The following is a 17,484-nucleotide window of genomic DNA, read 5'->3' as shown; positions in this document are numbered from 1 at the left end:
TCAGGATGAAAAAAGAAAAACTTACTGTAATTTGAATGCATGTCTTCGATCTCTTTCTCAGACTGATTCTTTGAGAAAACCATGACCTGGAAAAAGATTAATTGGAGAGACATTTGTTCATATTGACAATGAATCAAGAAAAACAAATATTGAAATTTTGCAATATTTGTAAAGAAACTGAGCTAACCTGTCTTTTTTTAAGCCAGCACCCGTGCAACAAAAGTACTGTTTTTTTATTACAAATAACTCATTTTCATAAGACTGTGAAATTTTAAATTGTAAGAACTTGTCAGAATTATTGTTTCTCAAAAAAAAAAAAGATTAGAAATACAGTAAAATAATATATAAACGCTACTGAAAATGCTGCAACGTACATTTGAGAAAAAACAAAAACAAAATTTAAGCTCTCACTAAGCAGTTAATACATACTGGCTTGGCCTTCCCCTGCAACTGGTTTCTCATCTTCTCATTGGCCTCGACCTCTTTGGCAATTTCCTCAGCTGTTGACAGACGAAAGATGAATCTTTATTTGGCTTGAGGTGACAAATATTGTCCCTTAAATGAAATGTACCATTTGACCCATGAGGTGGCAAAACAAAACTGAGGTTTTCAAGAAAAGTAAAAAAAAAAAATCAAGACAAAAACCAAACTAGTGAAGTCAAATATCACCAACTTCATTCTATGTTTAAGTCTCATGGGGAAAAAATGTTAAAGCTTTGTACCACAGCAAAGGCATTTCACGATAGAGTTACCAAAAAAAAACCAAACAAACAACAAAAAAAAAAACTGCCTGTTCCCAAACAAGCAGAGTGTTTGTTAAAGCGAATGCAAAACGGTTCAGTCTGATTTTGTTGAATTAACATTCAGTCTGGGAACAGCAGGGACCATCTGCTGGACTTTGAAAACGAATGCTGTCCCGTTCTCGTCTTATACACGACTCCAGCTGCTCAACAGTCCCGGGTCTTTGTCGTATTTCTTGTTTCACGATTTGTTAAATGTTTCAACTGGTGAAAGTTCAGGACTGTGAAATATGCAAAAGCTTCACTGAAATAAATGTCGTCTGGATGGGAGAATGCTTGTTTAAAAGTCCGGATGCACTGGATGGTCCCTCTTCTCTTTAGTCCAGAGGACCCTGTGTGGAATTTCAAATTCCCAATAGTACGAGGATAGAACAGTTTTCCACTTTTGCTCCGTCTATTTTAAATGGCAGAGAAACGAAAGCTGTATGTTCTTTTTGATACCCAATCATGTTACCATCTGTTTCCATTTAACCTCATTAGTTATAAAATGTTGATTGAGTTCTTTTTTTTCTTTAATGTTGGGGTATACTTTTCCAGCCTTTTGGTGCCTCCATACCAACTTTTGAGACATGTTACTGACATAACATTCAAAATGAACTAATATTTTTTTATGAAATGTTAACGATTTTGCAGTTTAAGCATTTAATGTTTCCTAGATTGCGAATAAGATATGGGTTTATGAGATTTTGCAAAACATTGCATTCGTTTTTATTCACATTTTACAAAAAAAAAATCTCAATTTTGGGGGGATTCTACTGTGTTTCTAAATATTTGAGTGTCATTTTCTGGTTAGAGCATTTAAGTCCATGCAAGCCTCTGTCTGGTATAATGAAGAGTGCAGGCACAGGTTCAGGGGCTGCCACACTCCCTCCTGTCATTTGTTCTATAACTAATAAGGGCAACAAGTACACAACTGAGAGCTATTACATGACTGTTCCTCTGTTTTGTAAACAACACTGCATCTGGCCCCCTTTATGATGTGTGATTTTTCATTCCACATTCAAGTGTGGCTATTTGAATAGACTACAAACACTTCTGATTTTCAAGTTGAGGTTGGACAATATCCTATACAGTCCACTTCTTTTGTTGTGTAACAAAACACTGTGATATCACAGTAGTTTAGAGTTCTTGTTTTGTTTTTTCATTTTAATAAAAAAAAACAGAGCAAATCCTCTCACCTGATTTCGGGTTTAGAGAGTCACACTGGGCATTGTATAAGTAGACAAAATCTTGGTGTCTTTTGATCAGCTGGTCTCGAGATCCCTGCAATGGCAGATGGCATTCCTTCAGCCTCCTCTTGAGCTCCTGCACTGAAAGCAGGTTGTATACCAACTTCGGCATTGGACGCCTCTTCTGGCTAAGAGAGCGGAAACAAACAGATTCACTGTATATTTTCAGTAACCAACAGATATGACATTTTAATGCTTGAGGTGCATCTCTGTGCTAAGCTACAACAAAAATCTACAACTATAGAAAGAAATGCTCTTGAACACAAGCAGAATTTTTATTGTCATAACGGAAAAGGTTCCAAATTAGGTATAAAATTAATATCTTTACACACTAAAAGAAAAGCAAGTGCTTGCAGACCTGTTCCCCACTTTGAAGCAACCATTTCAGAGCCGATGAGCTCAAAGGGTCGCATTAATTTTGGTCGTCCCAAGTCTCCAACCACTGGTTCCCCTAATGTGGTTGTAGCTTTAGTTATTCACAAGTTAAGCCCTGTGACATCAAACTACAACAAGACAGATTTTCAAAAGAGTTCAAGAAACTCATGCCTGTTGCTACTCTCCCTAAGAATGGGAGCGAGCCCAGGGGTTACAATGAAACACTATATCTGTATTTGTGAAAATCTTTGTTCGTGTTTCTGTTACAACAAAAAATAAAAAATGAATAACAATGGGGTTCAAGAAGAATACCACAAAGGAAACTCTCTCTCTCAAAAAACAAAAAACAAAAATCAAAACAAGCACTTCTCATGTTAAAAAGAAAGCCTGGATGTTCCACAACACATCACTGAAAAATCTTTTAAACCTCTCTAAAGGCACAAAAGTTCCCCAGCATGCTTGGAGGTAAACAAGAAACTGCACAATAGCCACAAACTCTCATATCAGCCTTAAAGCACTGGAACAAGTATTACAGTTTAAGGCTACTTGCAACCTTTGAACAAACAATAGATGCAAAATTGTATCAAATTTTAGAGGAAAAGAGCAGGGCAGGAGTCCAGGACCTAAAGCTCAGCAGATGTTCAGTAATGGAACAAGACAACAAGCAAAAGCACATAAATCAGCAACGGACTGGCTGAATAATAATAATGATAAGAGATAATTCGTGTATGGAAATCCTGACCGTAACTTAGTCGAGATGCTGTTCATCAATATAAAAACTGATAAGCTGAAACTGTTTTCCAGGAGAAGAGATAAGATACCACAAGAAACATTTGACAGAAGTTGTTGCGTATAAAGGAAACATTATTTTGGAGTTATGAAATTCAAGAGTGCATAGACTCTTTTTGTTGCCTGAACTGTGAGTAATTGTGAATTGTGAAATCAATACAGACATGACCTGTTCATGAGAGTTATTCATTTAAGTCATATTGTGTCTGGCTATAATCGGCTTATCCAGACCAAACCTACAATATTTTTCCCAACATTTCTGTTTTTGGTAATTGTACGCCATTTTGTATCACAAACTGTATTAAATGTTATTAATAAAGCAGGAAAAACTGCTGGGAGGACATAAGGTCATCGGTTGACTGAAACCCAACTGTTGTGTTTAGTTTTCTTTGTCTTCTACTTTTATTTATTCTTTTTTTTTTTTTTTTACTGCATCCATGTACAAGAAAACTTTAATCTCATTATAGAAAAGACATTTAGCCACAAGCTAATTTCCATCTGCTGTCCCTAGGCAGGTATACACAAGATTAAATAAAAATGCCACGTAAACATAACTCCACGTGGTACCTGTTAATTTGAAGCATAAGGGGTATTTTTAGTTTAAAACAAAATCACAAGTAATTAAAAAACAAAACATCTCAACATGTTAGGCTAACATACACATGTTAATGACAGTTGAAATAATGTTTAATAGTTTAAAAATAATTTTACAGCTAATCTGATTCATATCTGTCTTTTAGTCTGTCTGATCCACTGATAAGTTTGGAGATAACGGCAGTTTCTAATGGCTGTTTGTTGTCTTTGCTATCTTGGATGTCCGAGACCTCCAACATCTTAGGTTGTCACACTGGTGTTCGTTCACCTTCGGAAATTACTGATCTTGAGTGACCTCTCTTTGCTACAATTTCCTTAACTTGAGGAGACTTCTGACTCTTCCTACGTACGACCCTTTTATTTGTATCCTACCTCCCAAAAGAGCATTAAAGCTTGACAAGACATCAGTACAGTCTTCATTTAAGTGATCAGTAAAGTGGATACTTTACCTCCTCAAGCTTTCCTTCTTGTCGCCACTGGTAAGACACGTGTCCAGATGTTTGTTGATAAAATGCTGGGAAACACTCACAGAACACACAGGGCACTCCACTGCAAAAAAGACACACAAAATAATGTTGATAGTTTTCGTGCTATGACTCTATAATATATTTCCATGTAATTTAGTGCATGCATCCAACCAGCTGCAGTTATGCAATTCATTCATAATTCAAATTAAGCACATGAAGACCTGAACCGAAATGACACATCTGTATGTTTTGTTATCAATATGTTATATTCACTGGAGGTGAATTTTAATTGTGACCCAGTTAAACTAATAGTGACAATTAAAGCAACAGGTCATGAAAAACACTGACAGTAAACTGTACTCTATGGTGTCTTTTTTGTAGATGGTACAAAGTTGGTATGAAGATGGAATTCAGTCAATGTATCTCACTGTGCACCAGTCACACACTGTTCTGTACTTTAGATCCATCACAGTACAGCAAACTAACCTGTTTATCCTGCACTAACCTGCAGAGGATTTCCATGCAGCCTTTAAATAAGGTAGTTAGTCTGCCTCAGTTTGAGTTGCAGCACGTTTCACAATATCAAAAAACATAACGTCACATGTACAGACCTAATATCTGGTTTAAAAACATGTAGGGCCACTTAGATGCTGAAGTACCGCAACCGCAACTTATGGACACCTGCAGTCGTTCAGGTGTCAAAAATAAAAAAAATAAAAAAGCCCCCCCAAAATCCACCCAATCCCCCAAACAAACATAATAAACCCACCATCCCGCTTTTAACCCCTGACTTTGGCACATGTCGTCTCTTCTTATGTTTGAAGGCTCGCAGTGACATGAAATATTAACTCCCCTCAAATGTGTTACAGCAAAAGTAACAAGCCTGTTTTGAAAATAAGGAGTAGAGAGTATGGATATTTGTTTACAAATGTAGGGAGTAAAAGTTAAAAAAAGGAGTCAGGGGGAAAAAAAACTACTCAAGCTACTCAAGTACTTAAGTACAGTAAGGAAGTATTTGTACTTAGTTACTTCCCACCTCTGAAATAGGATGACAAAAATGAAAAAAGAATGGGGAAAAAAAATCAGTGTTTGCCTACTGACTGCAGTTTTTTTTCCCACATTTGGTTATAAATTACAAGTAGTTGCAGTGACCAGTTGCCCAGTTTGAATCTGCAACACCAACAACTTCTTGCAATCTTTCTGGGTGCAAGGTGATTGTTCTCATTTATAAACACAGAGTGCAGTCAAACACTCTGCAATCAGTCTGAGTCAGACAGTGCTGAAGAGCACAGCTTCTTCCAAGACAGGAAGCTGACTCAACTGGTTGCTTCATGTTAGTATTCCTATATAAAAAATAAGGCTGCCAAGTGGCTATACTGGGTTTGTTTTTCCAGTTAATCCACCTCCTGCAGCAACTACAAATCTATTTGTGGAGGAATTTCAGTATTAAATCTATGAGGCTGTTCCAACTAACAGATTTGTGATTTTTCCCAGTTTATCGCAATTAATCCCATTTATCATAAACAGTTAGCATGCAATTCCCAATTTGAGTCAATCACAAGCTAATAGCAGATTGATGCCATCTTATTGCCCTTTCATTGCCATCTAAATGCTTTAAAAGCCACTTTTACCCATTTTTAAAGCAATAATTTCAAGGGCAACAGCCACAGTATGTTTACAGTTAAACTGGATTTACCTTTGATTATGGGCTTAATGTCTTTTGAAGGTGTTAAAGAATGTGCCATCCCATTTTCAGCGCTAATACTTGGAAAGGCCGTGAGTGACGTCGAACCCTGAGTAGAAGCATCGTCGATATCTATGGGTTCTTCTTTCACAACCACTGAAAGCTCAGCTTTTCCTGAATGTAGGTCAGTATCATTGTGGATTCCTGCAGTCCATCTTTTCCCCTCCTGAATGCACTCAGAGATGGAACCATTGCACTGGGTTTCTTTGCTGGAAGGTGTTTTAGGCTTCTTTTGGAAAAATTGGCTCAGCACAGAGTTGTTACACCTCTGGCCCCTCTCCTTCGGAGTTTTGCATTTAACGGCTGAAGCGGGAGTCTTCGGAGATATTGGAGGAGAGTCAAATTGTGCTTTTAACAACTGTTGCCTGGAAAAAGAGAAAAGAAACAGGGCACATATGAATGAAAAAGAAAATACAACACAGTTACATGCTCTTTTATTACATTCAGTTTGAAAAAAGAAAAAAAACGACAACATAGGAAGTGTGAATAAATGTTGTTGGCATTGAAGTGAGCCCTGTGATGTTCTCTTCACCTGCTTAATCATCTCGCTCCTTTTCTACTGAGCCAGAAAAAGGAGACACTTTGGCTGCAGCCTCAGAAATGTGGAAAGCAAACAAATTGAAGCTGGGCTGTTACTTGACAATAAAATGGAACCAATGAGGTGTGCGATGTTCCACTTTCCATATTTAAGAACTTATTTGTGCTTTCTGTCTACATTAGGAGGAGGTTCATGCACGTGCACGCACAGATGCAAGCACACGCCAAGTTAGCTTTGCACACATGTGATGTGGAAACACGTTCTACTCCTCCCAACCTTAAACAAATATGCTCTCCCGATAACATTCATCAGTAACGCTGCATACACATAGACAAAAATGAATAGAAAATGTCCAATGAACAAACCCACCATCTTTGTGCTAATGGCATTTTTCCCCATGTGTGATGCACTTAAACCACCTGGCTATCGAGTTATGTCCAAAGCTCTTTTCATGAATTTTAATACAGAGCCTCACAATTAACACACCTAAGCTTACCAACGCAGAGATGTGGTCAGGGCAGTTACCCCCTGCACTCATGGTCTCGCAGTGTCCCAGAGACTTATGGCATTACAATAAAACCACCTCTCTCCATTCTTATTAGTTAATATTATTAATAAAATTTGATCTAGTTGGAGAAACTAAAAGTTTCCTAAAATGTTAGGACAGACATGGAGCAATTTAAACAGAGTTATAGATTTCATTTACTGACCAATATATTAAATAAATGTAAAAGATTTATATGTGTTGTATTTACAACCATCCAAAATAATTATTCCAGTGCACTAACATCATTCAGTTGATTAGCCCAGTACCATACTGTTGTATACGAATTCGTCTTTGTTTGTTTTTTTTTAATCAATGAGCAGATAGGAATTTATAGTAAATAAATAATTTTTAAAAAAATTACTATGAGGTAAATGAAATGAATGAACTGGTCCTATTATATGAACCATATTCTCTAGCTTCTCTTCAAAAGCTGTGCTTCAGCTTTGATCTCTGATTAGGTGGAAAAGGATGAATTTAGTTATTATGAGGGAATGAAGCTAAAGTTTGGGCATTTTATTTACAATCCCACTGATCTGTAAGATCAATACAACCTACTTAAATTCCCAACACTTACTGAATTTAAATAGCTGCACCATTGATTTTCTTTACAATGTGAGAGCTAAAGTTTTATAATTAGAACTGGGTTTTAAAGGGCAGGTATAGCTTCTACAGCACTTTTTAAAGCTGGGTGTTAGAGACCTTAAACCATAGATACAGAGCAGGAGATCAGAGGAATTCCACACAAAGCCTTTGGACCAGATTTTATAAAGTCGCCGTCGCTGTTACTCGGGGACAATACACACAGTAATTGTGCCAAGACTTTAAAAAAGCAGCCCTGCAGCAGTCAGAATCATTTCATTAATAGGATTTTGTGTGTGGATATCAGTAGACCTCAGGGAACGTAAAGAAAAACTAATGAATGGTGTAAGAAAAAAAATGCATTTTTACAATAGGAGGGCTCTATAGCAGAAAAGTCTGGGTGCTAAAACACCATCGACACATTGTGAAATGAAACCTAAAGCAAATGAGACCCTGAACATCAGAACAGCTCATATCTTATACCCAGAAAGTTTCAAAACTGCAAAAACTGTTATTAGTGTCAGTATTTTAGAGTATTTTTATTTTGTAAGAAGCTGTGATACAACAAAATACACAACCCGCATCTAAATGATGTGGGTTGTGTATGAAACACAATTTCATAATGCGATGGTTCAGCCTCACAAATGGTCTCTCAACACTAAATCCAAACCATGTTGCATTTATAATAGAAAAGGGCATGTTATGATTGTGATCAAACATATTTTGTTAGCAATTTATCTCTTATCCTAATGTGCAAATACACAAATGAGACAAGAGGCTGCAAGGTAACTGGTTACTGTACCAGTGTAAATATGCAGCACTGAGATTACAGCTAATGGTGTGCTAGAGGGGGAAAAGGCCTCTAATAGAAGTAAATTAGAGCCATCAGATAACAGCAACCCAAAGCACTGATTTCACAGTGATAAATCCGAATGAAGGAAGTTACCCCCAAACACATGCTGGACCAGAGAATCTACCAACCGCATAAGCAGATGTTTAAATAATTATTCCCTAAATGCTTTGCAATGCTGTCATTTCAAAGCAAATAATCCAGTTGAAACAAGTCTATCTTTACACAAAACAACATTTTGACAGAGTCAAAACCAACGAATCCAATTTCTCAGATGCTCAGTGTTAGACAACAGGAAATTAAAAAGAGAAGGAAAAGGCTGCTGCCTAATCCACTCATTCGTAACTGTGATGACAATCAGAAGGGCTACAGTTTGAAGGGAGACCTTTCAGACTGTTGATAACAGAGATGTGATTGATGGAAGGGACAAACATTGTGGTAGACTGACTGATAACAGCATTCAGCATTGGCATCAGCCCAGATATTGGAGAAACAATTCTAATGACTTTAGGCAGAGGGAGCGGGGGGGAGAGCTCTATTTAGGCTCGCAGGCTTATTTTCAACTAATCTTTAGGAGTTGCTACAAGATTCCCCAAAATATGGATCATCAAAATGATCTGTTAATAGATGACTATCTATAATACAAAGGAACATATATATCCTTTGAGAGATGTTTTCTGTTCTACATTTGGATTATTATTTCTTTAGAAAAGAATGACAGGATGGCGTCACTCTCAGTGAACAAGAGTTTATGAACTCCGGCCAGAAGCGTTTTCTCAAAATGTTCCCTACTTTCACGCAAACTAGAAATGTTGCTGTCTGGAGCCCCACTCTTACACTATTCCCGGGATGGAGATTGTAATGCGTTACTACCTCAGTGACACATATGGACTATAGATATGAAATGTTCCAGAAGGAGTCAACCTCAGCCACCATCCATAAAAAAAGTGGTTTAGGAGGATTAGTATTAATCGGTAAACCTGGACCAGATCTTTTTTTTAAGGTTTGTGAATACAGAGTTGCTGGCGGGGAGGTTCTGACGTGTGCATTTTAACAGAAGAAATGGAAACGAAAGCAAAAGAGAAAAGCATTTCACAGATGTAGTTTTTGCTGGTATGAATGTGACGAGTTTGGCAGATGACAAACTTGAATCTTTTTCAAGTACAGAGAAGGGGTGAGGGGGCATTGTTCTATGCTTTTTGGGACAATTTACTCTCTGTCCATTTGTCCCCTAGAGGGAAGTTTCACTGCAAATCAATACAAAGTCAGTCTGAGGGGCTTTGCTTTTATCCTTGTCATTACAGGATAACAATATCCCATCCACAGGCTTAAATGGTTGAAACATAATCATATGCTATGGTTCTTCCAGTCAGCAGATCATCAAAACACAGAAGAATGGTGTTCAGCTAACATACAACACACGGTGGCACAAAACATGACTAAATTACATTTTGCAAATATCTAACCAGCCAATGACCCGGGAGCAAATCAATGCAATTAGGCATGTATTCATGGGCAAGATGACCTGCTGAAGTTCAAACTGAGCATAAGAATGGGGAAGAAATGTTACTGCAGTGATGTTAGGCCTGACAAGATGGTTGGTGCCCAATGGGATGGCCTCAGTATTTTAGAAACTGCTGATTTACTGGGATTTTCCCACACAGTCATCTCTGGTTTATGGAGAACGTACCAAAAAAGAAAAAGGAGAAAATATCCAGTGAGCAGCAGCTCTCTGGGCAAAAGTGCCTTGTTGACGTCAGAGGTCAGATAAGGGGTTGATAGAAAGGCAACAGTAACTCAAATAACCTCTCATTACTAATAGAAAACTGGAAAATTGTTGCCTGTTACTAGCCTGGTCTGATGAGTCTTAATTTCTGCTGTGAGATGTGGATGGCAGGGTCAGAATTTAGATTGAACAACATGAAAGCACGGATCAATCCTGCACTGTGTCAACGGTTCATGTTACTGGTTTTGTGATGCCATGGCAGATATTTTCTTGACACACTTGGTACTAATTAAGCCTCAAGGCAATTAAGCCTGTCGTATAAACTTCAAAATCCTACGTCACCACATTCTCGAGTTATGTCGACACTGACGACAATAACCATTAGCCTTTTATTACTGAGGAGTGAAAATGTAAGCTTCTCCAGAGCTATGTACAATAATAATAATAATAATAATAATAATACAGTTAAACCCTTTTTACATAAGTTTAGCATCACCAGGGGAGCTTGTGTGATTTATAACCCCTGTGCCAACCTGAAGGAATAAATAATTAGAGTTTGGAGTGACCTGTTGTACCATGACATTGTAAATAATTTACAATAATTACACCTCCCTATAAACAACTGTTCCACAACAGAAACACAGACCAACAGCCTGTGACTGCAAGCATGTGGCCAGTGTTATTAACTACAGAACAATCTGTTTTTACAATCTATTTTAAGGGAAAGGTTTTCACTTGTGTGAACTGTGTCACTAGAGCAGAAGATTGAGGATAACATGCAACCTAAATTGTACCTTGAAATTTCCAATAGCCCAGCTCTGGACTCTGCACCTCATCTCTGCGTCCTGTTGTAATGAAAACGTATCAGCCCCAGAGCTACACAGCACACAGGTAAGTGCAATGCAGTGAGAACTCTGAGTGACCTCAGCTGATGAAAACAAAATCCCCATTTGATTTACAGAAAATCTGTGAATAAGAAGCAGATTACTAGGAGGCAATCAGGCTGTTTTTTCAATACTGTACAGAAGAAAAAGTGAAATAGTTTTCTTAGTGGGCATAATGTAATCTTGCCAATAACAATGGGATCCCCTGAAATCCCTGCAGTGATCTTTTTTTGTACCCCTTCGGGTCTTACAATCATGAAATACAAATTGAAGAGATGCTCAGAGCACCTGTGCTCATGGTAAAGAGGTTTACGTGGATTGCAGAGGAAATCTGATTTGCCATTTTTATTACTCATTTAGCCTGCCTCTGCAGGATGAAGAATTTTTTAAAAACCACTTTGGCTAGCTGCAGCAAAATGGATTATATTAAATCATTGTGTCCCAACAAGTCTGATGTGCAAAATGCCAGAAAGAAATATTTCATTAATGATGCTTAGATGAGAAGCTTACTCACAGTCCACTTTATTAGGCACAACTATTCGCTAACAGATATGTGATCAGCCAATCACCAGGCAGCAACTCAATGTCTGACCAGATATACATCAAGAGCAACCGCTAAGTGACACTGAACATGGCACGGTTGTTTGCGTCAGGTCTGAAAAATTCCAGAAACTGCTGATCTTCTGGGAGTTTCCCACAAAAACATCTCTAGGGTTTCCAGAGAATGTTTGAGAAAGAGAAAATATCCAGCGAGAGACTGTTTTCTTTTTGAACTGTGTACATCTGTGATGTATTAACTGAATGACAATAAAGGAAATTAGAATGCTGTTGGTTGTTGATGCTAGAGGTCAGAGGAGAATAGGTCAGCCAAGAACAGGAACCTGAGGATTCACACAAGCTCACTAAAATTGAACCACAGAAGACTGGAAAAACATCACCTAGTCTCACGAGTCTCGCTTTTTGCTGCAACATTCAGATGGTAGGGTCAGAATTTGGTATAAACAACATGAAAGCATCGATCCACTTTGTCTTGTGTCAACAGTTCAGGCTGCTGCTGCTGGTGGTGGTGGTGTAATGATGTGGGGAAATATTTTCTTGGAACACTTCTGGCCCCCTGACCATCATTTAATCTCCACAGGATACCCGAGTATTGTCGTTTATTGTGCCCCTTGACGACCACAGTATGCTAGTTTATTTATAAAGCACCTTTCATAGATAGGCAGTCATAAAGCACTGCACAATAAAATAAAAGTGCAGTTAATGGCAATAGATGCAGAACAAAGTAAAACATGTAGTTTGAAAACATCTCAACAGAAAGTCAAGTTAAACAAAAAGGTATTTAGCTGCTTCTTAAAATAGTCCACAGTCAGAAGTTGGAGTGGCAGGCTGATCCAAAGCCTTGGTGCCACAGACTGAAGGCTCTGTCCCCCCTAGTCTTTCATCCTGTACGAGGAACCGCTAACAAATTCTGAGATCCTGTGATCGAAGACCACAAGCAGCAGTGTGTTTAGTAACAAGCTGGGATAAATAGTCTGGAGTCTGGCTGTTAAGTGCTCAGTCTGTGAGTACAAAACTTTTAAATCGAGTCCTGCAATTTACTGGGAGCCAACCTAAAAAGTAATGTGAGCCTCCTTACAAGAATGTGTAAGGAGTCTGGCTGTGACATTCTATATAGCTTGGAGGAGTCAAAAAGATGATTTATCTAAGACCACGGCGTACTTATCTTCTGGTGGCTGCTTCCAGCATGATAATGCACCAACTCACAAAGCTCAGATCATCTCAAACTGGTTTCTTGAATATGACAATGAATTCACTGTACTCAAATGACCTCCACAGTCACCACATCTCAATCCAAGAGAGCACCTTTTGGATGTGCAGCTGACAAATCAGCAGCAAGTGTGTGATTCATATCAGTACGGACAAAAATGTTCGTAGCACCTCGCTGAATCAGTGCCATGAAGACTTAAGGCAGTTCTGAAGGTAAACTGGGGTTAAACCCGATAATGTATAACTACTGAAGTGGCCGGTAAGTATATAGTTTGCATACACACTTATTCTATATGTGTACCAAATCATGCAATACAGCTGCAAGTATTTTTTTTTCTGTCCTTTAACTTAATATTGTAATATTGTTGTGGACCCCACTAGTGGTGATTCAGTGTGCACTAAGATCTAAATGCATAAAAAGCTCTTCTTCATTTCAGATACAAGACAGTTCACTTGCTACTTGTCATGAGCTGTACATTACCTTGCAGATTGAAAGTTTGTGACCAAGTCATCCAACAGACGGTTGTTCCTCAGGTCTGCTTCTGTCATTTGCTAAAAGAAAAAGAAGCAAGATATGAAGAAATTCTGCCTGTAGGGTCCAAAATCCAGTGATATTTACAATTAAAGTTGAGCAAGACAATGTTTAAGTGATGTTCTTCAGTGAATTACTTAAATAATTTAACCAATATTTACTGATATCGATTAAGTCTCTTTAGGTGATGTCCTTAATTATTATGTAATTCCATTACAAGTCATGGTCATACTTACTGTATTGCAAACTGGACACTGGAGCTTGTAAGAAAGAAATTTCCGGATGCACAAAGAACAAACTGCAAAATAAAATGCAAACACAAAGCTGTGTCAGCCTGTTGACATTTTATCACATCGCTATTTGACGTGTGTGACAGTTTTTAATTTAGCAAATTGTGAAATTTGAAGAGTGACAGAGAGAGGGTGAAGTTTTAGGAGAAGATGAGAAAAATAATATTATGTCTGCAGCTCTACAGTAAACCATTTTAAATCGTTAAAAACAAAACAATAGAAATTTAATGTGTGCCTGTTAATGTTGCGTTATGGTAGACGATCAAAAATAATTTATGTAAATATATTTCGTGATCTGCCTCTGCAATGTGTGGGATATAGTTCATAAACCAGACAAAGGACAGCTGATTGCTCGTTTCAAACAACCACTCAGTGTTCTTCCTTTTATTTGCATAAACTTCTTTTATGACTGCATCTGCACTGCTATTACTTTTTTTTTTATCATCAACAATTTTTTTTTGCACTGCTATTACTTACAATTGTGTGAGCATTTTGTCATCATTGAAATATTGAGAAAGTCGAAGCAAATAGGACACCGAAGCAGCGCATCGACATTCTGTAGATGGGAGAGAGGAAAAAAAAAGAGCTGAAAATCAACAAGTACCTGCAATAATAACAACAACAACAATATATTTTACCTACTAAAAGTATGGCTGGCTCAAAGCATCTGTGCATGAACCTTTGCACTTTTAATCATACATTATTTTAGGATGAAAATATCCAAAAGTTGATTGTGTTCATCTGGACGTAGCATTTTGTGGAAGAAATGTTTCGTCACTCATCCAAGTGACTTCTTCAGTCTGAGCTGATTGCAGGTTTCCCCAATCTTATAAACAGTACATTTGCATAATGACTGAAACCAGCCCACTGAAGGAACAATGGGCTTTGATCAGTGAAACCCACTGTGCTGTTGATCAATGGTCATGAGAATTTGCATAATTAAGACTAAGGAACTGACCTCCCAGCCCATTGTTCTTTTAGTGAACAGAATCGACTTCTGGAGATTTACTTACCTGGATGATTGAGAATGCGTCAAGACATAGGATGAAAATACAAAAGTTGACAGATGAAGATGTTACTCACTGAATGATAAATAAATGGTAAATGGCCTGCATTTGTATAGCGCTTTTCTAGTCCCTAAGGACCCCAAAGCGCTTCACACTACATTCAGTCATTCACCCATTCACACACACATTCACACACTGGCGATGGCAAGCTACATTGTAGCCACAGTTGCCCTGGGGCGCACTGACAGAGGCGAGGCTGCCGGACACTGGCGCCACCGGGCCCTCTGACCACCACCAGTAAATGTAGTACGCTAGAGTTGGTGAATGTCCTCGTTTATCAAAGGATTGCCCATACATTTCCATACAAAGGATATCATTTCCTAAAACCAGTCTATCCAACTAAATAACAGGAAACTATCTAACCCTCCTGTCTCAAGCTGAATGTTCTCTTGTAAGAATGTTCAAGGTTCCACAAATTTTTTTTAATGTGATGTTTGCATAGCATTCAAGAATACAAGTTGTCCTTTCTTTTCTGACCGCAGACAATACTGTGCACACATTCTGAGTCATCCCTCATGTCTTTATTTTTTGCTTCCATGGAGCCAAGCTTTCGTGTAATTAAAAAAAAAAAAAAAAGGGCTTTCAAATTTTTCTCTGGTCACTGACAGCTTTTTCTCTCATTTTCAGCACCCGCCTTGTACCTGACCATTTTCAGAGGAATGTTTTACTTTTCTTCTTGATTTTTAAGCCACTTAATACTGACCTATAAATAAACCAAGCATAAAAACCCCACATAATTCAAGGGATAAAACAGTGTTGTTTCTGCAAATTGACAGATAAATTACCACAGAACCAAATTTAAATTGCATATTTAGCCACAATGTTAGCAGCTGGCTGAATAAGGTCAAAATTTGCTCCCATTTCTTAAGCTGAATCTATGAAAAATTATAATTATAATTTTATACAGCACTGTTCTACTGTAAATGCCTTCTATCCAACATTCACACACCAATGGTTACATCGGCGATCAACTTGGGGTTAGTATCTTGCCCATGCAGACTATAAGAGACAGGGATCAAACTACCAACCTTCTGATTATTAGACGACGTCCTAAACTACAACCCACAACAAAACAGTATGTTTGCACCAACTACTCACTTTCCAAAGCACTATTAGGACAGTGAACAAGTAGAGGTCAAAATTAGAAAGTCTCAGCGGTAGTCAAATTAGATCGACTTATGTCATTGTTGCACTGTATTTACAAGGTTAGCAAACGTTTCATCACTAACTGTAAGCACGTCAGATACTCAAGTGAGTTATAAAGATTGAACGAATGTGATGTAAGGGGGTTTTCAGTTAGCTGGGGGCTAACAGCCAGCATGTCAACAAAACATTTGAAATCAAACATAGCTACAACCTACTTTCAGACATGCGAGACTAGGTGGTAGATCCGCTTCCGTCTCGAAGGCCATTTTCTCCGAAATAACGCGCAGATTCTTGACAAAGTTAGCCTCAGCACTTTTTTTTTATTCGGCGCTCAGCTGTGAGAGTCCCGCTCACAGAACGGGATACGTCTGACGTCATTTGACAACTTCCGCTGAGCCACAAATATGTAAAGATTGTAGCTGTGCTCGTCACTCGGTCAGAGTCCGGGTTACATTGTTTCAGTTTTATTTAAGAGGCTGTCTTTATTGTTTGGACTTAAAGGCATAGCAGTACTTGTGCTGCCTCGTATCTTTCTACGGGTGCAGATTCAAGAATATCAGATTTGACATACCTGCATTTTATACACAATGTTTTACTGCTTGACGAATCATAGAAAATAGCAACAAAATAACAAAACAAGGCTTTTTTTCAGTTAAAGTTTGACAGTGGTAACAACTTTTTCCAGAATAATTACAATATATGATGGACAGCAGCTTTTGTCTGTCTCTTTTCCTGATGTACTTTGTTATATGATTTTATATATAACTTCCCGTTTCTACTGAGTTTAATACGTTAATATCAAGCTACAGTATAATTTAGCATACTAATAATATACAATACACATGTACTAACAATTTTAACCAGCTTTAGTTATTCGGTTTATCAGGACTTTGCAGGACTAAGATGCAAAAATCCAGCCCTTTCAGTTGTACTCATCGAAGCAGCAGAGCCAGGGCCAGATGCAAATCCAGCATATCCCCATTCTAGCAACCTCTTAGCAATTCCAGCCCCTGCAGGCACCAACCCCCGAGCCCTCGTCTCGTTTCCACCTCCCAACCCCAGAGCCAGGATCTGGTCTTCACCAGCAGGAACAGCTTTATTCTGGGCAATCAATTGCTGTCTTCTTTCTCTCCTTGGCCATCTCTCTTCAACCGACAGAAGTGGTGGGGGAGGATGGTGTGTTCTGGGAGCAGGCCGTGCATAGGGGGGTCTTAGCTGATGGCACTGAGAGACACGCGCAGCAGGCCCCCCTTATAAAACAAAAATGATGCTCACCGGTATATTATGTAAAATACTGGATGTTTCACCTCACATTGAATGAGAGGTGAATCACCTCCTCAAACCTTAAAGAAGTCCAGTCACTTTCATTCTAAGCTCCTTAAACTACCATGACCTGGATCACAGAGAACCTACACACACATTGTGTAATGCTCACTCACTTTCACATTCAGTAGATTGTTAGACTCTCCGTATCAGGAAATGGTATGTGTGTTGCTGTTGTACTTAACAGTCCTGTGATAGCCACTTTGACTATAATGACTATATGTATATATCAATGAG

At 38.3% G+C, this 17,484-nt stretch overlaps 1 protein-coding gene across 2 annotated transcripts in view; it reads right to left on the bottom strand.

The window, feature by feature from the left end:
- rad18 (RAD18 E3 ubiquitin protein ligase) overlaps positions 1 to 16,312 on the bottom strand; it is a 44,245-nt gene extending 27,933 nt beyond the window's left edge. For both annotated transcript variants that reach the window (XM_026167968.1, XM_026167967.1), the window contains exons 1-9: positions 16,140 to 16,312; positions 14,189 to 14,267; positions 13,658 to 13,719; positions 13,371 to 13,441; positions 5,951 to 6,363; positions 4,237 to 4,336; positions 1,979 to 2,157; positions 430 to 500; positions 26 to 86 (exon numbers count right to left, since the gene is read on the bottom strand). In XM_026167968.1, coding sequence (XP_026023753.1) covers positions 26 to 86; positions 430 to 500; positions 1,979 to 2,157; positions 4,237 to 4,336; positions 5,951 to 6,363; positions 13,371 to 13,441; positions 13,658 to 13,719; positions 14,189 to 14,267; positions 16,140 to 16,190 — 1,087 coding nt within the window. In that variant the 5' untranslated portion in view covers positions 16,191 to 16,312. The remainder of the gene's footprint in view (positions 1 to 25; positions 87 to 429; positions 501 to 1,978; positions 2,158 to 4,236; positions 4,337 to 5,950; positions 6,364 to 13,370; positions 13,442 to 13,657; positions 13,720 to 14,188; positions 14,268 to 16,139) is intronic.
- Positions 16,313 to 17,484: the final 1,172 nt, after the last annotated feature.

This window comes from Astatotilapia calliptera, chromosome 5, assembly GCF_900246225.1.
Source record: "Astatotilapia calliptera chromosome 5, fAstCal1.2, whole genome shotgun sequence".
Taxonomy (NCBI): Eukaryota; Metazoa; Chordata; class Actinopteri; order Cichliformes; family Cichlidae; genus Astatotilapia; species Astatotilapia calliptera.
Note: the sequence above shows the minus strand (reverse complement) of the source record. Positions and strands in the feature narration are given on the sequence as shown.